Genomic DNA, 25,002 nt, shown 5'->3' with positions numbered 1-25,002 from the left:
TCTGACACTGCTGGGCCCAGAGGTGCTGCTGTGCTGCCTCCTGAAGCACAGTCCAGGAGCTCCAGCTGGGCCTGGCCTGAGTGCCCTGTGGGTGGGAAAGGCTTTCTGGAGGGATTTGCCCTAATGGAGCCTTCAAGTCTGTGGATAAGCCAGAGGAGGGGGGTGAACAGCAGGGAAGGGGGGCTGGAAGGGAGCTGGGCAGGCGCGCCCAGAGTGAGGCATGGGCACCTGGAGTACGGTGAACAGACGCTTCCCATGGCCTTGGCTCAGCCCTCCTGTAGAGTGGCCACGCTTGCCCACACCTCGCCCAAGCACAGCATCTGTGCTGGGTGCCCACTCAGGCTCTGGCCCTGGAGCAGAGCTAGGGCCATGGTGGAAAGCCCAGGGGACCTCCCAAGACAGAAACTAGCTGCAGAGGTCCAGATGGCTAGGGGGCGGGGGGAGTAAAGAAAGGCATCCCACCTGGAACATGCAGACGAGACAGCTGAAAGCACAAGGCTGCTGCCCCTAGGGGGGCTTCACATCCCACTTCACAATGCCTGTGCTATTCCACCCAGGGGCATACCTCAGGGGGCTCCTAGCCCTTGGAGAAACAGGAGTGGTCCTGTATTGTGCCCTGTACTGAGTGGCATGAAAAATGAGCCAGGTAACAAGGCACCATGCTTTGTGAGCACATTTAATAAAGAAAGCTGACTGTTCCCGGTGGCTGCCTGGATCCTGGGTGCCCTCCATTTCTGTGGCCATGAAGGACATTTCCTGGGTAAGGGCCAAGCGCTACTCTTGGTACCATCCCCTTCTGACCCTCACCAGGAGCTGCATGGTTGGAGCAGCATCTGATCCCACCTGGAGTGTGTGGGGTCCCAACAGTCCCCACAGAGGTATCAGGATCTCTCTCTCTCCAGCTGGCTCCAGAGCGCCTGGCTGCTCCAGAGATACAGACGCTTCTGACTCCATACATGGCTGGAGACCAGCAGACGTGGTACAGAAGTGAGCTCTGCCATTCCTTTTACTTTGGGGCCCTGGCACCTTTTGCCCCAACAGTCAAGCTTCCTAGGGTCGAAAAAAACTCCTCCATTTCCCTCTGCAACAGCTGGTTCCTCCTCTCCGCGTCCTCCCGCGCCCGTTCAGAGTTCCGCAGCTTTATTTCCAGCATGATGTATTTTTTCTTTTCCTGGTCCAGTTCTTCTTCTAACCGGGACATTCGGTTTCTCAGGTCAGCACTCCCTTCTTCGATTCTGAAAAGTCAAGGAGAGATGCTGTTTGAGACTCTGCGGGCCAGGTTCACTGTCCCATGGGTATACCATGCTTGTGCTCACTGTGGGTTGAGGGGTCAGGCCAAGCCATGGCGGCAGGAGGAAACCCTGGCTCATCTGCTCCTCACAAGAACCCCAGTACTTCACCCATGAGCAAATTGCCCCCTGCCATAGCTCCCATAGCTCCCCTAGCTCCTCTGGGCCTGTGATCCCGAAATGCCAACACAAGGATCCACGCCTTCGGTGCCTCCCTGGGTCCGCATTTGCCCCTCCAGTACAGTATGGGATCCCTGCCAGCTGGTAGGAACAGTACAGGCCCCTGCATGGGGAGGGTTGGGAGTCGGACTGTCCCCTGGCCTTTGCTCCTGTGCTGTGGCCTCCCCTCCCACAGCTCCCTGCAGCTCCCCACACTGTCCCCATGATCCAGCCACACGTGGTGACCACAGAAGATCCTGTGGGGTAGTCACTTCCATTCCTGCTCGCCCGTCATGTTCAGCTCAAGCGCCCCCTCCATGATGCTACTTCCTGTGTTCCTCCCCAGCAGGTCACAATGGTGCTCCTCTGTGCCACCAGAGCCTATACCACACGCTTCCATGCAGGCTCATGCCGCAGTGTGCCAAGGTTGGCATGGCCGTCTTTTTGACCAGACAACCAGTTTCTGTCTTTCCGAAGGGACACACCTGAGCCCAGCCCCTGGGAACATATGCTGGATTTTAATGCCCAGCCTGGTGACCTCTGAGCCACATGGCTGTGGACAGGACACAAGCCACAGTGAAATGCAGAGGGTAACTGCTCCTCAGAGCACTGGTAACCATGGACTGGAACATGCCAGGGGCCAGCACAGCACCTGGTACGTGGTGCATGATGAATAAACACGGATTCCTCAACCCACCAAAACGAAGCCTCCATCCTCATCACTGAGCTTGAAGCACAGCCTGAGCCCTCCCTACCAGGAGCACAGACAGCTGTCAGAGAGAAGCCACCCACCTCCCCACTGCTGCCCCTGGCTCGGGCCTGGACCTCCCCTCTTCCTTCTCTGTCAGGCTCAAGACTCCAAGCCCCAACTACACGCTGATGACCCTGCACCATTTCATCAGCATCTCTGACTTAAAGGGTCCTGACCCTCATCTCCAGACCACTCTTCCGCAGCCCTGGTGCACTCTTGGTGAACACCTTCCCTCAGCTGCTCAGCTGAACAATGATGTCCTCCCCTAAGTCCATTCTTTTTCTTGGTCCCATATCTGATCAGTTAGCAAAACCTTTTGGCTCTACCTTCAAAATATGCTCAGCACCTGGCCGCTTCCCCCACCTCCACCTGCTGCCCCATAGGGCCACACCCCCCAGAGGTCAGGCCTAGACCCCCACACCTCTTAACTGGTCTGTTCTGCCCTTGTCCCCTGGCAAGCTCTGCTTGGCATGGCACCCAGGTGCACCTGTCAAAGTGCCCAATGTGCCAAGACCCTCCATCGGCTTCTCACTTCATTCTCATCTCACTCCACGAAAAACCAGAGCATTGCCCAGGCCAAAAGGCCCCACCCATTGCCCCCTCCCCACACATCTCCAGTCCCCAGCCCCTGACTCTCCCCGCCTACAGGGGTCTTGGGGTCAGTGCTGGCTGCAGTTCTGGGGTCTCCTTCCCAGGGCCCTCCAACCTTCTACCCTGAGGCTCCTCTCCGCTCCCCTCCATGCTGCTCTATGTTCCCCTCCTTCATCTCCCTTCTAACACACCGTGTATTTTTAAAAATGTATCGTGCTTATGGTCTTTGTCTCCCTGCAACCCAAATAAGAATGGGGACAGAGATTTTGATCAGTTTTCACCCCAACTGTGGCCACCTGCACAGCATCTGGTACTTCACAGAAAACAGGTTCTCTTTTGGGAATGCACGAAGGAAGGCTGACTTCCCAGCAGGGCCCTGGGGAGGGGCTCTGACCAGAGTCCTGGGACCCAGGACAAGGCCAGCCTCACCCCACCCCCCACCTGATGGCCCATACTTCCAGAGAACAGGACACACATTCCCCAATCACCTGCTGGACGGGACAGGTGCTAATGCCCTCGCCTTCCTTCCTGTGCTCAGAGACCTTCCTCACTCTAGACCCTCCCTCTAACCAAGACAATGACCCAGACCACTCTGCTAGCGAGTACGGTCCCTCCACAAGGGCTACCACTGCTGTCCCTTTTCCTCTGGGAACCTCATCTTACCTCCAGCCAGCAGGCAGGAGTCAATGCGAGCAGCAAAGTTTCCCGAGCGCTCTCATCCACTGTGAGTCACTTAATACTCAGGACAAATGGGTGAGGTCACTGGGGCCCAAAGATCCTGCCACGGACACTCAGCCAATCCCTGGTGGAGCTGGGACTAGAATCCAAGTAGTCTGACCCGGAGTCCAACAGCCCTGCATCTCCCTTGAGAAACCAGGCCTCAGAGCAGGCCAGAGGAGCTCCAGGCACTCAGCACACAACTGGCGCAGCTGGTCCAGCCCAGCCTTCTGCATGGACAGCCTTCTGTATGGTAAGAGTTCCCACGTACCCTGTAGTTTGGTCTGTGAGCTCATCTGCAGCAGATAGCATCTTCTACTATATTTCTGGAGGCCCTTGGGTTCTACTGATGCTATTTCCTTTCTCGGCTCCATCCTATGGGTCCTTCCAGCCCTGGCTCAGGCACTGCCTGCTGTGACTTCCCCCATGGCAGAGGCCTCTGCCCTCAAGGTCCCTCTCCTTCTCTTCCTTTTGCAGACATGGTGCCTGTACATGCCTGGCACTCTCCATCACCCAGGGAACAGCTGTCAGCAGAGCAAAAGGGCAAGGGCTGCCATTCCAGCTCCCAGTGGAAATCACAGGCTCAGAGTGGGCAGCAGGAATGCCTTCCATCTCCATCCACTGCCTCTAATGGATAAAGGAATTCCCTGCTAGTGGGTGGGACCCAGGTGAACAGGTCGGCCAGCTAACGGGGACCTGCAGCCAGAGGGGCCAAGGAGTCTGAGATGCTGAGGGAAACTCCCTGCGCTGGAGAACCTGGTCTCCAGGAGCGGAGGTTCCTCACTGCAGAGGGCAACCCCGGTCCTCATGGGAGGGTGGAACTCTGGCCCTCTGTTAGTGAGACTGTAAGCCTCAGGGTGCAGCACAACCATCCTGTGACAAGGGCGGGCACGAGGGCTTGGTTCAGCAGGGAAACTGGATTCTGATCCCATCAAGGAAGGGGTCCTCACTTCCAGCCTGGCTGACCTGGGGCCTGGGCACTTCCTGGCACTCAGCATCCAGGCTATGAGCCCTTGTACTGGGACAGGCCTGGGACCTGCCTCCAGGGGCCGCCCCCTCCCTGGCTGCAGACTGCACATTGACTCTGTTTCCACCCCTGCAGCAAAGGTCCCCGGCAGGCTGGGCAGGCATTCCCACTCGCGTGGAGTCAGCAGGCCTCTGCAGCGCTGACTGCGTGCCAGACTGACTGCGTGCCAGACTGACTGTGTGCCAAGTCAGCCAGTCCCAGGGCTTTCCCAGAGCTAGGATTCCCCTCTCTGAGGCTGGCTTCCAGGGCCAGCGGCCCAGAGGTTAGGGGCCGACGCCCATGTGCCAAGAGCACAGCTCTCCCTGCAGGCTCCGCCCCGTCACAGGAGGCTCCACAGGGCAGCAAGTTACCTTTTCACACTCCTCTCGTACTCAGTCCGCTGGCGGCACAGCTCGGCCCTGAGCTCAGTGACCAGCCCCTGTAAGGCCTCGGAGCGGCGCGCGTGCTCCCGGGTGGGGCTGTCCGGCTCGCTGGGCTCGCTGTTGCTGGCACCCGCGCCTGCCTCGTCCATGCTGTGGTCCAGGTCCAGGGACTTGGGGTCCTCGCTGCTGCTGGGGAGCGGGGAGGGCTCCAGGGCCCAGTCGGTGTGCAGGGAACTGCGGGCAGACGAGTCGCTGGCGCGGCAGGCCGTGCAGCTGCTGAGTGAGCCCCCCACCGACGACTCGCTGGACGAGGCCCCGGACCACGCCATGCTGGCCACACTGGGTATGCCGGGGACCAGGCCCGGCGCGGGCACATTGTCGTAGGTGGAGAGTCTCTGCACGGAGCCCGAGTCCTTGAGCCGGTCTCCCGACGAGGCCCGGCGGTGTCCGCGCAGGGAGGACAGCCCGTTCATAAGCCAGTTCCCGCCGGAGGAGATGATGGGCACCTCCAGGGATGAGCCGCCCCCCTTCGGGCTTCCCGATAGGGACCTCGGCTGCCGGAAGGAGGACTTCCAACTGGGCAGGGTCTGCACCTTCTTCCCAGGGCTGCACCGGCTCCCCGGCCCCGTGGGGGCTGTTCTGGAGAGCACCGCCACGGCCGCCCCGTCCAGGGAAGAGGTCCTGTGCGCGGGCAGACCGGGGCCGCCGGGCTCTCCTTGGCTGTCCCTGGTGACCTCCTCGGAGCCCCACCCCACTGCGCATTGCAGACCCCCGCGGGGGGAGGTGGGCCCTTCCGGGACCGGTGCCGTGAAGAGCTGGCTGTGTTTGCGGATGAGGACGGTCATCAGGTGCTGGACGAGGGAAGTGCCTGCCGGGAAGAGAGGCGGAGAAGGGCCTTGCTGCCAGCCACTCGGCCCAGGCTCGCTCTGCCAGTCATGGAGAAGCTGCAGCTTCGTGGGAGCTGGCCCTGTCCCCAGAGCCAGGCCGCCCCTCAAGGGAGCCTTCATCCGCCCAGAAGAAAGGACCACACACCCTCCAACTCCAGGCAGGACAGCAGGATGGGGCCGCGGAACCGCCTTCCTCAGGCACAGAGCCGCAAGCAGGGAGGAAGCACTGTGCCTGCGCTCACGCCCTCCAGCTGGGGTGGGGTGAGGAAGCAGGCACCAAGGCTGCACGGTGAGCAGGTGACAGGTTGGAACTGGAACCTGGGACCTGAGATGCCAGAACTCTCTCGACTGCCCCATGTCACCCCTCTGTGCTGCTGACAACTGCCATGCCTGAATGTCCACACTCTGGGAGCATAGGGCTCTGGGACAGGGAATAGAGCCATCTTTCCTGTGTGGGGGCACACACATACAATTGCACACACAGTGCACCCCGCCCACCCCCTAAAATACCCCCCACAATCACACGTACAATGCACCCCATCCACCCCCAAAGTCCCACACACACATACAACTGGACAATGCACCCACCCAGCCTCCCCAAATCCCCCAACACACAATCGCACATACAATGCCCACTCCCGAAAATCCCACACACATAAAATTACACACACAATGCACTCTGCCCAGTTCCCCAAAGCCCCTACACACAAAGTGAACACACAAATCCCCTACCCAGCCTCCCCAAATTCCCCCATACACAATCGCACAATGAACCCCACCCACTCCCCAAAATCCGCCACACACAATTGCACACACAATGCACTCTCCGCAGCCTCCCCAAATTCCCCCATACACAATTGCACACATAGTGCACCCTGCTCACCCCCCAGAATCCCACATACATATAATCTTGCACACACACAATCCCCCGTGTCTAGGCCAAGGCCCCTGAGATGCAGCCCCCAGTCCTGGGGACTCAGTTCCTACGGTGGTGGGGTGGGGTCCCGCAGCGGAGGTGGGCAGTGCAGGAAGGACCAGGGCATCTACCCAGCTGCCTCATTCCCTCCTGCCACCCTCACCACAAAGGCCAGACACTAGGAGGTCCCCCAGGTAGGAGGGAGGGCTGAGTGCCAGGGTGGACTCTCCCACTGAAGTTGACTAGGAATCCTGGAAGAAGTCAAGGAAGGAATTCTGAGGCCAAGAACCTAGGTGAAGCAGGAACTCCACGAAGCAGGCAGGGCAGGCCTCCTCCCTCAAGCATCTGTACCACCAGGCAGGTAGGAGCTTGTGTTTTCCTGGCCTCAAGGGGCCCTGGGGTGGGAGACCCAGCCAGGGCTGACCAAAGTGCGGACTTGAGCAAAAGCACTCCGCCACGTCCCTCAACATGGGATAAGGGCAAGAACAGCCTCAGCTGTGGGCTTCCTGTCTGAGCAGCACGTCTCTCATGCATACTCCACTGGGGACAGTGTTCCATGGGCCCTATGAGGTGGGCTCTCTTTTCTATGGCAGCCTACACCTGTGCCCTTTGCTAAGTCTGGCTGACTGGCCTCTGGTGAGTCCCCTCGCCTCTCCTGGCCTCAGTTTCCTCATCTGTAAAGTGGGGGCGATCACCACAGCACAGGCTGGTTGTAAAGCCTGAAATGAGATGATACAAACAAAGCACTTGGTAGAAGCTTACTGAAAGCGGCTGCTGTTGCTGCTATTTTTAATCACTTATTGTTATTTGTCATAGAGAAATTCTCCAGGGTTTGCAAAGCTGACATCCAGGAACCTATGACAATTGCTTAATTGTAAAAGAAAAGCAAACATGTCTGTGTTCAAGGGCAAAAGTGCTGACCTCTCCCATCCCTCCAGCCTCTTCCATCCACAGAAACCCCTGGCTATTCTAATTGCACCCAGTGACCTGCTGCTGCCCACCGCAGGGCAAAGTTCCTTTTTTATCTTATAGCTGGACCTCATGGGGGTCGGGGGTGGGGGTGAGGTCTGCAGAAGTTCCTGCCAAGTCCCCAGAGATGGAGATGTGCCACCTGAGCCACCCCTCCTGCTGGCCTGGCCCTGGGCTGGGATGGTTCCAAGGACTTGCCCCGGACCAAGATGAGCCCAGACCCCGGCAGCACCCAGGGCCACCAGGTACACCTCCCACTTACCTTCCATGATGGTTACTGGGTCCTCTACCTGTGGCCGCAGAATGTTAGGTCCAAAAACGGTTGCCAGATTCTGGACACTCATCTTGTTGACATTTGAGTATGCCTGAACTTCATCCAGAAACCTGCAAAGTAAGGAAGCAGCAGTCATCAAAGAAGCAAGTTGTGATGCCCAGTCTCCTGTGCGTGGCCTGGACGCACCGCCACACCCCTGCTGAGCCCTGCTGCCTGTGGGCTTTTGCCCACTGGGTGTAGCCTGCCTCTGCCAGGCTCGATGAGGGAAGGCTTCCCCTGGGGCCCAAGAGGGCCATCAGAAGTAAAGGTCACTGGGACAAGGGCCCACCGCTATTTGTGTGAAAGGAGGACAAGACTCTGCACATTGTAGTGGGCACAAATTCTGGGAAGTCCCAGACCCCAGTCAGCGCTGCCCCTGCATTCCCTTTCTCAGTGTCTAGGATGGGGATACATGAAGGGTTGGGGTCAATGGGCAGATGCCAGGGGGGACAGGATGGCAAGAGGCACCCAGGAGGGACAGAGGGTATGTCCCTTCTGGAATTATCTACCCAGGTCTGTTTAAAACCAGCTGCTCCCATGGGACTGTAAGCTTCGTGAACTCAGGGTCTGTGCTTTCCCACTCCCTGCTTCGTCCACACTGGGTTGAGGCTGTGCAGGGTGGGGAATGACCCGGGCCCCCCTCTGACAAGGAAGAGTTACGTGTCTTGCTGTGGGGTTGGGGGAGCGTGGAGCCAGTGCAGGAAAGTGTGGTTCCCTCCTGCCAAGCCGCTTACTTGCAGATGTATCTGAGCAGGTTGTAATTTGCCTGAGGAAGGTTGCTCACTTGTTTAGCCAACTCCAGAGTGCCCTTAGGAATGAAGAACAGAATTTCAAACACCGGCAATGAGGGCCCTGACTGTTCTCTGACTGCGAGGAGGGGTGGGCAAAGAGAAGGGAGGTGGGGGCTACGGCAGCCCAGCCCCAACAGACCAGAGGGCTCCACCACCTCCACCTCCCCTCAAGGAGTGGCCAGGGCCCAGCTGTGACCTCCTGGGAAGCTAACTTGCTTCCAAGGAGCTGGTGTGAGGGGTGAGCCTCTACAGGGCCCGTGGAGGAATGTCAGGGCCAGCACTCAGCTCACTTATCAAGACACAAATATTTGCCAGATAATGAGCCCTCATCTCCCACATGGCCGCAGGGAAGGCAAACAGTCCTTCCCTGGCCCTGAGCCACCTGGGGCTGCAGACCAGCACCTGCACGGGTGGGGACGGGAGGGCTGGCTCATCTGTCCTGGGAGCCAGCTCAAATTCTTTTGGGAAGGAAGCAAGATATAAATAAAAGATGTCCCTGTTTCTGAGCCTGTGACGGGCCTGAGTGGCCTGAGTCGGGTGTGGGGAGTGTGAGCACCTACTGGTGTGACAGCCAGAGCTGGGCACACCGGACCCACCCCTCCCAGGGACCAAGGCCGCAGACAGGTATGGCTCCAGACAGCAGGATTCCCCAGCCCTCCCCGACCTGAGCAGGATGCCCTGGCCCCTCCCCCACCCAAGCAGGATGCTCCAGGCCCCCACCACACCCCCAACACAGCAGGCCTCCACAGGATCCATGTGCCATGAAAATTCATGAAAAGTCAGAGTCTGTGTCCTGAGTCTACAGGCTGCCACCCAGCCAGCCCATCTCCCAGGAGCTATCCCCAGGAGCCACTGACCTCCCCCTCGTCCTTGGTGAGCAGCTGGGCGCAGCTGAGGAAGTCCTCGTACCTGGCGAAGGGGACCACGGGCTCGGGGAGCTCCCGCAGGTACAGCTTCAGCAGGGAGGCCACCGTGTGCACGTCTGTTGTGCTGTGGGGGGGGGGGGGGGGGAAGAGGACAGGTGTGTGAGGTTGGGATGCCAGGGGACTTCAGGGGTGACTGGTACACCCTGACGCCAAGGGGCAGCCTTTGGTCTCAGGTGCATTCTTGGGCGCACTGGGGGCTGCATCTGCGGCCAGCTGCCCTGGTCAAGGAAAGGCCAGTGCTGCTTCTGGGAGCAGTGGATAGAGCTGGGGCAGGGACGACTAAGTATCCATGGCCAGGAGCTCCAGCTCAGGGACCACCCATCATGCCTAGGCACCTGCTCAGAATCCCTGAGTCTCATGTCTGTGTCAGTCCGTCCAGAACCTGCTCCTGTCCTGCGTAGACTGCGTAGGACCCAGGGACTGTGAAGCCACAGGGCCCTGCAGGGCACAGCTGCTCCACCCTAGCAGCTGCCCTGGGCCAGAGGAATCAAGTGTGATGCAGGTCAGGTTGCACAGGGGAGGGCCCTGGGACATGGGCCAGGGAGCCCCTTCCACAGGCCTGGTGGCCATCCCAAGGTCCCCTGCAAGACGATGTGGGAGCTGCCTGCTCTGCGGTAGGAACAGCTATCCTGCAGGCCCTCCATAGGTGCTGCCAACCCCCAGCCCGAGCTTGCCCTCTCCGCTGCACTTGACTTTGGCTGGAGTGGGAGGAGCTGCATCAAAGGTGCCCACAATGCAGGGCTGCTGGCTCCTTGTTGGGGAGCAGGTATCCGGGGACCAACAGCAGGAGCAGGTCGGAGGTCAGGCCCTTTCCTCTCTTCCTGTCCACAATGGTGACACCTAGGCTTCTAAGCTCATCACCCCCTCTTCAGTGCCCCAGGAGTCCACTCCAGGCCTTAGTCTCCTGCTCTGGCTCGGAGCTGCCAAGGCAGAAGTAGACCAGTTGTGGATGGTGGTGGCAATGGGCCTGGCATAGTCCTTCCCTGGGTCCTGTGTGGGGTCTGCAGTTCAGGTCCTAAACGAGAGCCTTGGCATCTCCTCCGAGCTTGCATTCCAAGCCGTATATGGGCCCCAGGTTGTTCATCTGCTTGTCTAGAACCATGGACTTAAACCCTGGGCTGCATTTCCCTCAGGAAAGATGAGACGGGGCCAGGAGACTGTGGCTGTGCCATTATGCTATCACCTGACCCGGGATGAATCCCAGGCTAGGCTCACTGAGATAAATACCTTCTGGCTCTGACATTTGGGATTCTGGGGTTCCATGTATCCATATGCACCCCAAATCCATATACCTGGGGCCCCTCCTTATCTGAGGCTCAGTGACTCTTGCCTGAGACTCAGTGACTGGCTGGATCCAGGCAGCCCCCATCCCACCCTCCTTCCTTCTCCAGCCAGGCATGCTGCTATCACACCCTCCTCGGCCTTCTCCCGGGCCATGTTCCTGGCCAAACTGCCCCGGGTACCCAGGCTTGAGCCCAGCGGCCCCTTCCCCACTGGGAGCCCGTGGCTTCAGTGGCAGCCTGAGTGGAGCGCAAGAGACTGGGGGAAGGGCAGGAGGCAGGGAAGTGTGGTTGGCAGCCAGCCCGTATGTCTTCCCCTTTTCTGCAGCTGGGGGGATGGGAGCATTTCTGCCCTGGGTGAGTGGACACAGAGCCACCCCTCCTCTGCAGACCTGCCCGGCTGCATCCCTGTCCCGCAGGGTCCTGCTGCTTGGCCCTGCCTGACCCCCTATCCGCTCAGCACCTGAGCTCTTACTTCCTTTCCTCGTCCCTCCCTCCCTCCCTCCCTCCTTCCCCACTGCAGTGCCTTTCCTCCAACAGCTGTCACCAGGCCTTTTCTCGAGACTTTTCCCTAAACTGCTGTTCCCTTCCCCCCTCCAACAAGCACCCAAGGAGAACTCTGTACAGCCCGTGGCCCTGTGGGCGCCTCCCCAGCCTGTGGGCCTCCCAGCACGCGGCGACATTAGCGCAGGCGGAGGGTGGGGGCAGGGGTGGGACAGAAAGGGCAGCAGCTGGTCAGGGGACGAGGTGCCTGCCCTGGGGGCAAACCGGCCCTGGTGGTCAGTGCAGCCCACAGCAAGGTGACCCTCCATCTGCAGGTTCCTCGTCACCTCTCTGTACCCAGGGAACCCCCCGCCCACGCCAATACCGGCATCTATGCAGAATACGCCATGCCTCCAGCCTGGCCCTGACTCGCCTCACTCCCCTACAGTCCATTTCTCATCACCCAGCCCCACTTCCTCGACCTGCCCCCCAGCCGGGCCGCCTGCTTCACCCCACCTGGGTGTCCGCAGGGCTCCTCCCTGAGCAGCCCAGCCCTGCCATCTGCAGCACCCTGGGAGGTTCCCTACCACTAGGCCCGGGACTGGTGTCCCTGGTGTTCACTTGTTATCTGTCAAGACCCACCCCCCTTAGAATTTCTAATGCATGTGGGTGCCCCTCCACCCCTAGGCCTCCCAGTGCTCCCTCCCTCAAAGGATAGCAGCTGAGGGAGTAAGGAGAGCCTGGCGGCCAGGAGTCCATGCAGCCCTAGGCTCCGGCCCACAGGAGGCTGTCCTCAGAGCTCAGCAGCAGAGTGGCAACCCGGGAGACGGACAGCCCAGTGCCCAGAGGACACTGTGCTGGGAAGGGGCAAGTATGGGACAGCTCCAGGCACTGAGGCTTCCAGGCCTGGTGAGGCTTTAGCGGAAGAGAAGCCCAGGACCTGGGGCTAAAGGGGACCTTCTTATAGAGATGAGCAGGAAAGTGAGGAGGGGGCTTCCTGCGGAAGGGGCCAGGACAGAAGCCAACACCCCAGCAGGCAGGCAGGCTATGGCCTTGGGGAGAGAGCTCCATCCCGGGACCCTCTGTTGGAAGTGGGTGAGGAGGGGACCCTCTGTTGGGGGTGGGTAGGGAGGGGGGACCTTCTGTTGGGGTTGGGTGGGAAGGGGGGCCTCCCTCAGGGGTGGGTGGGGAGGGCCCCTCTGTGGGTACAGCTGCAGAGCCAGAGGAGCTGCCATGGAAATGGCAGAAAGAGGGAAGGATGGCCTCAGATACCCCAGGAGGAGTTTCTAAAGGGAGAGGAAACCAAAGCCCAGGGCCACCGTGGCAGTATGGGGGTCACTGCTGAGATGGGGGTGGAGGGACAAGGCCAACATGCCCACCATGGAGATGGCCCTCCTGACACAATTCCAGAAGCAGGGTAGAAGCAGCCAGAGAGGGAGAAGGCAGACAGGGGAGGGCCTCCAAGACACAGGGAAGGCTGCCCCAGGCTGCTGGGAGGCCGAGAGTCAGGTCTGCATGGAACCCACCCTAGGGTGCCCAGCTGCCTCTCAAGGGGGCTTCAGCAGGTAGGCCAGGTGGAGAAAGGAGGCTGAGCATGCCAGGAACCACACCTTGGGAGAGCAGGTGTGCCCAGGTGGAGACTTCCCCAGCAGGATGGGAGAAGCTTGGCAGGGTGGGTGAGGCGCGGACGGCCTGTGCCACTCCAGGGAGCCCCAGCAGAGTTTGAGTAGGGGAGTGGCAAGGTCTGATCTGTGTCTGCAGAAGCCCCTCAGGTAGCATCAGGCACTAGGGCAGAGCATCTGATCCTGGGGAGCTTCCAAAAGTCTCGGTTCCCAGGCCTTACCCAAGTGACATTATTTGAAGCAATCTGCAACCCTAACGCTGAGACACAGGATGGAAGAGGCCTGGCTGGCTGAGGTTCAGAATGGACGACAAGCTCACTGAGCGTCAACACTGGGATGGAGCTTCACAAAGCTCCAGAGGAAGGGTCCCCTGTACCTCCCTGGGTGGAGCACCGCTAGGGAACAGTGGTCAGTCCTGGACTCCACATCTAAGGAGAGGAGCTGACACCCTCCCCTGGCTGCAGTGACGGGCCTGGGAAAGAGCTGAGGGGCTGAGTGTTCTGCCCCCAGAGGAGAAGCCCTTGGAGGCCAGGGCTGCCTGCAGGTCCTGGTGGGCCCATCCTGGGGCAGATCCAAGAAGACAGGGCATAAGCCCCATGGAGGGTAGTTCTTCTTGATGTAGAGAGAACTCTATGAAAAAACTGCCCCATAATGGGTGGGGGCACTGTCAGGGGAAACAGAATCCCCAAACGGCCCTAGGCTGGGGGGTATAGTTGGCTCCACCCAGGGGCATCCAGGGCCTGGGTAAGCCCCCATGATGGGTAGGATGGACATGGCCCTGGCCCCAGAGCAGATGGAGGAGACTCGCTCTCCTGTCCCCAGAACCCAAAAGGAGGGGAGCCGAGCTGCTGTGCCATCTTGCCATTGATAGAGCCTGGGGGTAGGTCACCGGAGGAAGCACGGCCAAGAGACGGACCCCGCAGAAGGCCTGGGGTCCCGGATGCAGCTGCACCTGGTCTGTCCTCACATGGGAGCCAGCAGAGGTCCTTTTCTTCCTGCCTGGGTCAGGTTTATTAGCATGTGCAGGGGAGGCAGGCTGTGTGGATGTGAGCTGGCCTCGTGCATGGCAGGCATCCATCCTGAGAGGGGACCCCGGGCTGGTGGAGTGAGGGTGTGCCCTACACTATGCCCACTAGGAGGGCTGGTCCACCATCCTGTCGCCAGCCCACCCCTGCCCACTGGAGCTGGTGTCCTGGGCAGGAGCCCCTGCAGGAGGAATGGACAAATGGCTCCACCTTACCCCCGATCACAAGCTCACCTGTCAAACAGTGGCTTCTCCCCACAGTCGAAGGAATCCTGCAGGTCCCTCACCAGGTTGGCCTGGCCCGGCATGCGGAACAGCCCCTCCTCAGTGAGCCCGCGCTCCCGGATGAAGTCCACACACTGCTCCACCAGCAGGGGCGCCAGGCGGGGGCCATACTTCCGCTCGTGGTGGACTGTTTCCTCTAGGCGCTGCCCAAAGATCCCTGAGCACAGAGAGGAGCTAGTCACACCCTCCACCACCCAGCTCAGTGTTGGGTGCTCAGGACAATGGAGGGCAGGCACACTGTTAGGGCTAAAGGTGGCTCCTCCTCAGGAAGCAAATTACACACTGGGAGGATGCATACCAGAAGGCTGTGCCCTGGCCGCCCGGACACATGCTGGGAGGATGCACACCAGGAGGCTGGGCCCTGGGCTGCCTGTGGACAGACAGCAGGAGGGAGCAGTGAAATGGTGGTGTGACCTGGCCATGGAGCTTGCCCAAGCCAGGAGCAAATGGCCCTTGGGAGCGTGCACTATGCCTGTCATTGATTGGTTTTAAAGTCATTCCAAATGAGAAGCCATCCAGTGCCCATCAACAGCAGATCTCCTGTGTTCTATTCTTACCATGGAACACAGTGCAGCAATGAGAATAAATGAGGCACAGCTCACTGGACAAGACAGATGACATAGTAATGTGAAAACCATAGTCGTGACTCAGCATCAATCATTATTAGGAAAATGCAAATCCATACCACTATCTGATACCACCTCACACCCACTAGGATGGCTACTATCAAAAGATCAGATAGTAACAAGTGTTGGCAAGGATGTGGACAAACTGGAACCCTTCCTTGTGCACTGCTGGCAGGATGATAAGATGGTGTAGTTGCTGTGGAATACAGTATGGCAGTTCCTCAAAAAATTAAAACCAGAATTACCAATAATCCCTCCCCTGGGTATATACCTAAAAGAATTAAAAAGCAAGGTCTCAAAGAGATACTTGCACACCCATGTTCACAGCAGCATTATTCACAGTAGCTGAAATGCGGAAGCAAGCCATGTGTCCATCAATGAATGAATAGAGAACCAAGACGTGGTATTTGCATACAGTAGAACTTGATTCAGCCTTAAGGCTGAATTCCCTTAAAAAGGAGGGAAATTCAGACAAGTGATACAATATGGGTGAACCTGAGAACATTATGTGAAGTAAATCATTCACAAAAGGACAAATACTGTGTTATTCCCCTTATATGAAGAACCTGGAGTATTCAAATTCACAGAGACAGAAAGTAGAATGGTGGCTGCAAGGGGCTGGGGACAGGGGAGATGGCAAGTTAGAACTGAATGGGCACAGAGTCTCAGCTTTGCAAGATGGAAAGTGTTCTGGAGATGGATAGTGCTGATGGTTGCACGATAATTCAAATGAATGTAATGCTGCTGAACTGTGTGCTTTAAAAATGAAGACAGGAAATTTTATGCTAAGTATTTTATGAAATGTTTTAAAAATTAGAAAACAAAAAAAAATCATCAGAAACAAAAGAAGCCAAACCCCAGAGTGCACACTGCATGACTCCATGTATGTAAAGTTAAAGACAGGCCAAACCTATCTGTGCTGTTAGGCCGGGACATGGTTCCCTTGGTGGGTCAGTGACTGGAAGGGGCTCAAAGGCTTCTGGGGTCCTGGTAACACTGTGTCTCTCCCCCAGCACTGCTTACCCAGTTATGTTCCTCTTGAGAAAATTCACTGAACTGTACACTTATGACTTGTATGCTTTCCTGCATGTTACTCTTAAATAACATTAGCAAAAAGAAAGAAAAGAAATCAGAGAGAGAATGATCTAAAACAATACATGACAAGACACCAAATGAGGAAAAGAGGGAGAGAGGAAGGAGGCAGAGGAACTTCTGAGAAAATCTATGAAAACTAAATATATCACTAGGCTAAGAGGTTCCTGGCAGCCCAGGCAAAGAAGGGAAGGAGTTGAGATCCATAAAGCTGTCTACACCATGGCACAGTAACTGGAGAAACAGACTTGTGCCAGCCCCTAAGCTCTACAAGGTGAGTGCCTGACTCTTTGGAGTGTCTGACATTATTCACACCCACTGTGCAGAGACCTTCCCTGCAGGGTGGCTTGTAGGGTGTTCCAGGGGCAAGATGCCAAAGCTCCATGTCCAGGCTTGGGACTTCTCAGAGACCTGGGCACTGAGCCAGCTAAAAGTGGGGCTCCATTTGTCTTACTTAGCTTCCCACCCAGGGGCTATTTTGGAATAAGATACATCGGTCCCTGATACAGTGCCTGGCACAGAGCAAAACACAGTAAATGCTCCTCCTCACCCTGCTTGACCCAAAAACAAAGTGTATAAAACCTGAAAGGTGAAGACTCTTCCTTTGAGAACACATGCCCACGTGGGCTGCACCTGCTGGATACCAGCAATGCTTTAGGGAGAAGTGTGTATGCACATGTGTGCATGTAGTGTGGGCTTGTGTGTGCTCATGTGCTGGATGTGCGCTTATAAACGTATGTGCATATGTGTGCATGTGGGCTTGTGTGTGCATGGGTATGCACACTTCAGGGTGGGGGGAGGGCACCAGAGTGTGAGGAGAGTGCCGAAGTAGCTACACACGGTGTTGTGGTGCCAGGTGCTGTTCTGAGCATTTTACACTCATCAGCACATTTAATCCTACCCATCTGATAACTTAGGGACTGTCACTATCACTGTAACCATCAACATCATTATCTTGACTTTTGCCTGTTCAGTTTGTAGGATGTTTGAACGGAGAGGCATGGGGGCTTAAGAATGTGCCCAAGTTCACTCAGCATGCATGACAGGGACAACGGTCCAACCCAGGCAGTCTGGCTCCAGGTATAGGGAATGTACTCAGCCACATGGCTGCTTGGCACCCATGGTGGTGTGGAGATACCTATGTGAGGCATCCCCCAATCCAGCACCAGCAGTTCCTGAAAACATGGGTCATGCGAACAGACAACAGGCGGAGGTTGCAATACTAACACGAAGGGAAAGCTGCTCCCACCTGGGACCTGGTGGGCAAGACCAGGCGCCCCTGCCCAGAAATGGGACCCAAGGGGCCATTCATCAGCCTTGAGCACAGGGGGTGATCCTGCTGCAAGCTTGGCCTGCTAGCTGCCAGGGACAGCTGTGAGAAGCCAGTCCGAGGAGGCTCCAGGGCCCACCACTGACAGCATCCTGGCCTTTCCACCATCCCAAGAGTGGCCTGGGCTGGTCCAGTGACACTGAGCCCCTGCTGTCTCTCACCTCAGTCAGAGCTCAACATCTGATGCCTAACAGTGGGCCACACTGGTCCACAGATGTGCCTGTTTAGCTCACATGATATTTGAAACATTTTTAAATTAGTTATTTACAATCAAGAGATTTCATATACAAATCTGGATTCCCAGCTTCTCTTAAAAAATCCAGATGTGGTGACACCAGGCCTGAGTTCCAAAAAAAGCAACAACTGCAGAGCTCAGTAGCATCTGTGCCCTTTTGATAGGACTCACACTTGCTACTTCTCCGCAGTCTCCACCATCCCCTCTCACTTCCAACCTAGCCCATGCTCCGCTCATGTGGTCTGACAGGTATTCGTTCACCTCTTCTGCTTTGACCTCTGGGGCACAGACTTCCCCCAAGGACACTGGGGCCAGGATGAGTAGGAAAGGTAGCAATGGGAAGCTACACCTCTCAGGACCAGAGGCCTCTGCTAGGACCTCAAATGAGCAGGCAGAGGGCATCCAGGAGGAAGTGCCCATGGGCAGAGAGAGGGTCCCATGAGGGGAGGGGCTGACCTGGCAGTGCCCCGGTGCCTGCCGCCTGCCTCCTGCCTCCCTCCCCTTTCCTCCAGCTCTGCCCACTGCTTGAGTGGCATGAATCCGTCTGCCTTCATGGGCCTGTGAGTGGGTAGGGCCTTCTCCCTGGGTAGCGCTTTCCTCTTCGGTCTGGGCAAATTTCCTACTAGCCCTTGGAAGAAAGCTCAGAAGTCCCTCCTACGTGAGCTGCCCCAGATCTTCCCTTCAGCTTTCCCTCCCCTCTGTCACAGCTCTGCCTGCCACTACTCCAGACAGCGTTGAGGACACTCCCCTCTGCTGGGTTGCTGAACTGCCCAGAGCCACATGCTGGGCTTGCAGCAGAGGCCAAGGAGAGCCAGTGAAGGAGGGGACCGAGCTCTCCAGGGCTGCCACCCATCTCAACTCACAGCGTTCAGCCCCACCCTCAGCTCACAGCTGACTGAAGGCCACAGTCAAGGAAGAGATACACGGGGAAAAAATTCCAAAATTCTCTCCGGAAGCCCATGGAGCATGGGTAATTCCACCCAGCCATCTCTTGGCTCCAGCCCTGCCTGCTGTCCCATCTCCTACCCCCAAAACTCCTGCTGTCTGTCTGTCCATCCACCTTTCCATAACCCCTATACTTTGTGCCTGGCCCCACTCTAGGAATTAGAGAGCTGCCCTGAAGGCTGTAAACATATAAATCTCCCTGGGGCCTCCCCTGCTCCCTGTTCCCCCACACACATCGTCCTCAGGATAAAGCCCAAACTTGGCAGGCAGGCAAGGCCCTGCCCTACTCCCTCCACCAGACCCTAGGGGTGCAGAGCCTGGGCCAGCCCACCATTTGTACAGTGCCCGCACATCCAAGCAGCTCCCAGCCCCAGCACAACCACTACCCCTCTGCTCCCCCATGGCGCCTTCCTGACCACTTTCCCAAAACAGGGATGGAAGAGCCAGGAAAGGGACATCCACAGGGTCCTGGGCACTTCTAGAGAGAACAGGTTCAGGGAGGAGGTGATGCTGAAGCCAACATCTAAAGATGAGCAGGAAGAAGCCAGGTAGGCGGGTGGGGGTGCAGGGCACATGACGGAGGAGCATGGGCGTCAGAGGGCAGGGGTGAAGGAGCATGGTTGGCAGCACCCTGCCCTGGCATGGTGGGGCTGAGGTGGGGACACGGGAAAGTAGACGATGTTCAAGGCCAAAGGTCACAGAGACAAAGATTCTGGGTCTGCACCAGCACTGGTCTGGTGGACGTCCTGGCTAACCCACTGAGGAGAGGAGCTGCCTCCCTTTCCTGGGGCTCAGTCTCTCCATCTATGAAATCTATAAAATGGGAGGATCACACCTGTCTTTAGGGGGTGCTATGAGGGCGAGACTTCCCTGAGGCCCAGCCCCCAGGTACTACCAGGCTGCAGACTGGCCCCACATTCCCAGCTGGCCACTGGAACCCTTGGAGGGGAGCTGCCAGGAGCTGTGAGAAGGTCTCATTCCAGCTCAGCCTCCCAAGAGGCTTCCTTCCCTGCGGCCCTCCTGTGGGAGGCACCCTGTGCTGGGGCTTCTGGGCCCGGCCTCCCTTATTAGGGGCCCCACCAATCCCTCCCCTCATCAGGGTCTCTCGGGAGCCTGGCAGGGCCTGCCCCCGCCTGGCTGAACTCCCTCAGCTCTCCTGGCACCCTCGGAGGGGAGCCTTGCCAAAAACTAGTTCCAGTAGGTTTGTCGGCTCCCTGGAAACCCAGCCATCGTGTGGGTTCCTCGAGGTCCCAGCCCATGCTCTTTACAGAGCACTGGCTCTGCCACCGCAGGGGAAACTGGCAGAGGCTGCCTCTCCTCTTGATGAACTTGCTGCCAGGCCTCCCCCGCCAGCGTTCCCCTGGCAAAGTCGTCCCTCACTCCCCTCCCCGGGAATCCCACACCGGAGAGGAAGCCCAGGCAGAGCAGTCCGCTGGCTCCAATCCGCGTCCTCTATGACCCTGGGCACTGTCCTAAGCCTCTCTGAGCTGGGCTTGGCCACCTTCCGGGGTGTGAGCGTCCACGGGAGATCGACCACACCAGGCACCCGGGAGCAGGAGCTTTGAAATGCGGCTTTCTCCGGACCTTGCAGGGTCAATTCCTGGACAGGTTCTGCCTGCCCCTGAGTTCCACCCCGAAGGCCGCATCAGGGAAGGGAGACCTGGGATTCCCTCTTGGAGCCGATCCCGGAGCAGAGTGCAGCTGCGCAGCAGGTCTGCTTCAGTCATATGCCTGCTTTTCACTCTTACAGGAGCGGGCAATGACATAGTCTGGGAAGAGGCACAATGAGGAAAGTAATTCTAAAATTCTCTCTAGAGACTCCCAAACTTTGGGTAATTCCACAGTTTCCCTCTTGGCTCCAGGCCTTCCTGCTCTCGGGTCCCCTGTACCCCAACACTCACCATCTTCCATGCAACCACCCCACCCTTTGTCCGTCAGTGCAGGCACTCACTGGCCGGCCAACTCTGTCACTTCCAGGCTCTGCGCTAAGTACTAGCGAGCTTCAGAATTGCCCCCAGGGCTGTAAGCGGTAAGATCCACCAGCCAGCTGGCACAGCTGAAAACTCTCCTGCTCCCCACCTGTACAGGCCTGGAGGAGCACAGTAGAGGCTAAGCTCACCTGGAAGGGTCCTGCCCTGGGCAGTCCACCCCAGGGCAGAAGTGATTCCCTCCTCCTGGGGCCGCCGGTCCCACACCCTTCCTGTGGCCCAGGTAGGCTTGGGGTCAGAGCCCGAGGCTCGGATCCCGCTGTGTCCCCTCCGTAGTTCGGGGTGGGGAGGGATCCTTTGCAAGTCCCTGCGCCCCTCCCAGACTCTAAGTCCTCGTCTCTACATGCGGGACGCCCACAGCCAGCAGGAGATTGAAGGACGCCTCCGGTCCCTGTTTCTTCCCTCGGATACGCACGACCCTCGCCCCCTGGGAACCGTCCCGCAGCACCAGATCCGCGGTGACACCCAAACTCCCCCAGGCTCCCCGCCGACCCCCGCGAGACGCATGCGCGGCGCTCTCGCCCGCTGCGCCGGTCCCAGCTTCGAGCGCCTCTCTGGCCCGGAGACGCAGCTTCTCTGGCGGGCCCGGGGGCGCCTGCACCCCGTCCCGCCCCTACCTGGGGCGGCGGGCGCGCAGCAGGCGGGCAGGCGGCAGGGCGGCCGCGGGCAGGCGCTGCACCCGGAGTAGGCCCGCGCGGCCGGCATCAGGCCCATGGCGCGCCCAGTCGCGGCGGCGCGGCGGCGGCTGGAATGCCCGGCACGCGCGCAGGTAGCGTCTTGCCCGCCGCCCGCCCGCCCCGGCCAGCGCCGCCCCAGGCCCGGACCCTGAGGCGAGGGAGGGCCCAGGATCTGTGAGTTGCCTGGGATGCCACGCCCGAAGTAGGCCCCCGTGAGGGATCTCCGGTGTCAAACTTCACACCCTTTCCCCTAATGCCCCACGTTCCCGGGCACCGCAGGAATCCCTTCCCTCTTTGCCCAGGACCGGCTTTGGAGCGCCCGCTCAACCCTTCGCCTGGGAAGCAGGTGTTCCAGGTGAGGCAATGGAGGTCCAGGGAGGTTAGGTAACTGAGTCTGGGTCACCCAGCAAGGAAGAGGTGCTGGCTTCACAGTGGGGGTCCAGGCTCCAGGCCCTTCTGGCCTCTTCCTGCCTGGGCACCCTAGTGCCAGAGATAGTGGTTTGGACTTGACATACAGTATGCCCCTGAGCAGTCTGAGGGGTATTAGCTTCCCTATATTACAGAGAATCAGAGAGGTTGTGTGATTTGCCTAAGGTCATACAGCTGGTGATGGACCTTCATTAACACCTACATGATCTTTCTGCAAAGCCTGTATTCTTCTTGGGTTAGGTTTCTGAGACCAGCCCACAATCCCCATACTTCCAAAGGGTGAGGGCTGGAATGCATACACCAGGAAGGCAGGTGGACAGAGAGGCACGGCTAGGGGCAGTGCAACGCCAGTAGCAGGGATGGGAGTCCCAAGGGTAGGAGGGCAGAATTCTTAAGGGAGGGATTTGCGGCCCTGGGGCTGGAAGAGGCTGGGGCCCTTCTTCAAGCTGGACGTGCAGAGCTGGGTCACGCCTCTTGCTCATTCTAGGCAGAGCCTGGCCTAGGGTGAAACAAGCCAGGCACTCACCACAGGGGCACAATTTAAGGGGCACCCAAAACCTCACTCAGTAACTAGGATAAACACTTCACTGTAATACTTTTAAGAATAAATATTAGGCAAAAAATCTTTGATGAACAAAAGATCAAAGTTTTCAATACAGAAAGGAGCAGCTACGCACTTGCGCAGGCCTTGAGGGTGAGTGCCTCCCACCCCAATCCCACCACGTTCCTGCCTTTATTTCACATGTTCGCATTTGACCATGGATGTGGTTGGCTGAATAATGCCCTTCCCCACAAGATATCCTGATCCCTGGAACCTGTGGCTGTGTTATCTTACACAGTACAAGAGACTTTGTAGGTGTGATGAGGGCTGGAGAGGTTAACCTGGGTTATCTGAGGGGCCAGGTGCAATCATAGGGGTTCTTTTACCAGGAAGGCAGAAGGAAGTTTGACCACAGTGGAGGCGGTGGGGGCAGGACAGAGGCAGAGACTGCAGTGCTGAAGCCGCAGCCAAGGCCTTGCTGTAGCCCCTGGAAGGTTAAAGATACAAGGAACTGCTTCTCCCCATGTCCTACAAGAAACCAGTCCTGCTGACATCTGGATTTTAGCCTTAGAAGACTGGTTATGACTTCTGACCTCCAGAACTAGAAGATAATCACGTTGTGTTGTTTTAAGCTGCCAAATTTCTGGCAGTTTGTTAGAGCTGCAATGGGGACCTAATATAAGGATATTTTTGTATTCATGTTCATTTTTTAAAAGATTACAATAAAATATCTTGATTACTGAGTTTTTTTGGTGCCCCCTTACATTTTGTGCCCCAGGCCAGTGAGGATCCCTAGTCCTGGCCCTGACACTAAGTATGGGGGCTAAGGTCCTCAAAACTGGGAGTGGGGCCACAGAGCTGTTTTCTCCCTCCCCAGAGCTCAGGTGAACATGAGGGTGCCAGGGCAGGTTGGTGCAGGGTGTCACAAGCCAAGGAATGTCTGCCCTCCACCTACCAACAGAGCCTGGCATTCTCACGGCCCAGGGACCTGCCAGCTCTGAGCAGCCCTGTCCATGTTAAAGAGCAGAGGCCAAGGGCTCAGCAGAAGCTCCCACCAACCAGGGGCCGGCAGGCTTCTCTCAGGTGAGCAGGCAGGGTCTGCTGCCCACATGTTTTCTCTGCTCTGAGCCATGGTTTCCCGGCCTGTGTCTCAGAGTCAGACTGGCCAGTCTCTGCAGAGTGCCCTCCACCCCTACCCAGGAGCTCCACATGGCTAGAGGCCTGCAGGCACCACCCATTAGAAGGCTCCGGCAGGCACTGCCACATTGAGCTCCAGGTGAAGCCCTGGCCCTGCCAATGCCCACCCCACCTCAGGGGTGGTTTTTAGCTGTGGGGCCTGTTGGGGATGGGAGTGCAGAGACAGTCATGAGACTGCCTTCTCAGGGCAGGGCTGGGGAGCTGACAACCTGAGTCTGTCCAATCACACAAGCAACCCAGTTAACAGTTGGCCTCTTCACTCTGGATGGTCTTTGTCTCTGAGCTGTGTGTACAACAGCTCCCTGGCTAGGGCTGGGATCCAGGACCTCAGGGACTGCTTCTTCCTTCAGTCTTAATTATGCCTCCCTCCCCGACCAAGACAACTCAGATCTAGTGGGTAGAATGCGCTGAGGCCTACCTGGCAACAGCATCCAGCGATGAGCTTACTCTGGAGGTGGGCTGTGCTGCCCCCAGCCCCACTGTATGTTGTTAGGTAAGTTGCTGAACCTCTGAGTCTCTGCTGCCTCCAGATTGTACCAAACTCCTGGCAAGGGCAGCCCATAGCCAGTGTGAGCTCCCTTCCTCTTCTCTCAGGATGTGTGGGCTGAAGTCCTCCAGGGCCACTTGGAACAAGCTGAGAGACAAAGATCCCAACCCTAGGACACCCTGAGGCTTTCTGGCATCCTGCTCTCTACAGCAGGCAGCCAGCACCCAGGCTCTGCACTCCAGCTGACCTAGGTTGAAATGCCAGCTTCCCACTTATTTGTGGTCTGGACAAAATGCTGGAGCCTCCTTGATTCTGTCTCCTCACCAAAAGTGGGATATAATGGGACTGATTTCACAGGGCTATTGTCAGGCTCAGCAGGGACACAGAGTCCAGGATAGGAAATGCTGGGGTCCCCAGGGGTTCATCCCCATCTTAGCAATAATGGAGACAAACTCTTTTCTGGTTCTGTGATCTGAGGTCTATTGAAGCCAGACTGAAACCAAACCGGCCAAGCTGATGGGCATTTCTCATCAGAGCTGCTGAGAAGGAAGGGCTTAATGAACCAGCAAGGTGGTTAAAAGAGTGTTGAACGTTAGCGTCCTGACCTTTGCAGGAAGCAGTGGTGACAGCCCCCTGTAAATCATCCCGACTAGCTTACCAGGCTCTCCCTAGATAAGGCAGCTGCTCTGGCCTTTGTTCTGGTAAACAGCTCTGTGGCTGTCCCATCAGCAGGGGTGGGGGAGGGTGGCTGTGGCTGGAGGCCATTTCCTCTGCCTTGGGGATCCAAGTTCTCAGGCTCCTGGGCTCTGGCAGGGGAGAAGCCTTGAGCGCTGCAGGGGAAGGAGGCCCCAGTGTGCTCTGAATACCCTCTATACCCAGAAGAGGCCAGGCCTGCCCTCTATGAGCCTGAACAGGATCCAAGGTCCATAGGGACATCTTCTCCACTTGAGTACATGGACCCATAGGGCCCACTAGAATGGACGGAAGGCACCAGAACTAGTCTCAAGTACCCCTTCTGCTGGCTTAGTGACCTGAGGCCTAGCCCAGGTCTGCAAGAGTCCTT

The 25,002-nt window shown here is 57.8% G+C and overlaps 1 protein-coding gene across 15 annotated transcripts in view; it reads right to left on the bottom strand.

Annotated features, from left to right (window-relative positions):
* Nucleotides 1-25,002, bottom strand: part of ARHGAP22 (Rho GTPase activating protein 22) — a 225,972-nt gene that overhangs the window by 15,531 nt on the left and 185,439 nt on the right. For 9 of the 15 annotated variants that reach the window (XM_031015629.3, XM_004049379.5, XM_031015630.3 and 6 more), the window contains 6 exons: nucleotides 14,342-14,549; nucleotides 9,630-9,762; nucleotides 8,716-8,789; nucleotides 7,931-8,052; nucleotides 4,885-5,764; nucleotides 661-1,235 (listed from right to left, as the gene is read on the bottom strand). In XM_031015629.3, coding sequence (XP_030871489.1) covers nucleotides 1,007-1,235; nucleotides 4,885-5,764; nucleotides 7,931-8,052; nucleotides 8,716-8,789; nucleotides 9,630-9,762; nucleotides 14,342-14,549 — 1,646 coding nt within the window. In that variant the 3' untranslated portion in view covers nucleotides 661-1,006. Of the gene's footprint in view, nucleotides 1-660; nucleotides 1,236-4,884; nucleotides 5,765-7,930; nucleotides 8,053-8,715; nucleotides 8,790-9,629; nucleotides 9,763-14,341; nucleotides 14,550-25,002 lie in introns of those variants that run through there. The other 6 variants (XM_055353905.2, XM_031015632.3, XM_063710097.1 and 3 more) reach the window with 5 other exon arrangements.

This window comes from Gorilla gorilla, chromosome 8 (assembly GCF_029281585.2).
Source record: "Gorilla gorilla gorilla isolate KB3781 chromosome 8, NHGRI_mGorGor1-v2.1_pri, whole genome shotgun sequence".
NCBI lineage: Eukaryota > Metazoa > Chordata > Mammalia > Primates > Hominidae > Gorilla > Gorilla gorilla.
Note: the sequence above shows the minus strand (reverse complement) of the source record. Positions and strands in the feature narration are given on the sequence as shown.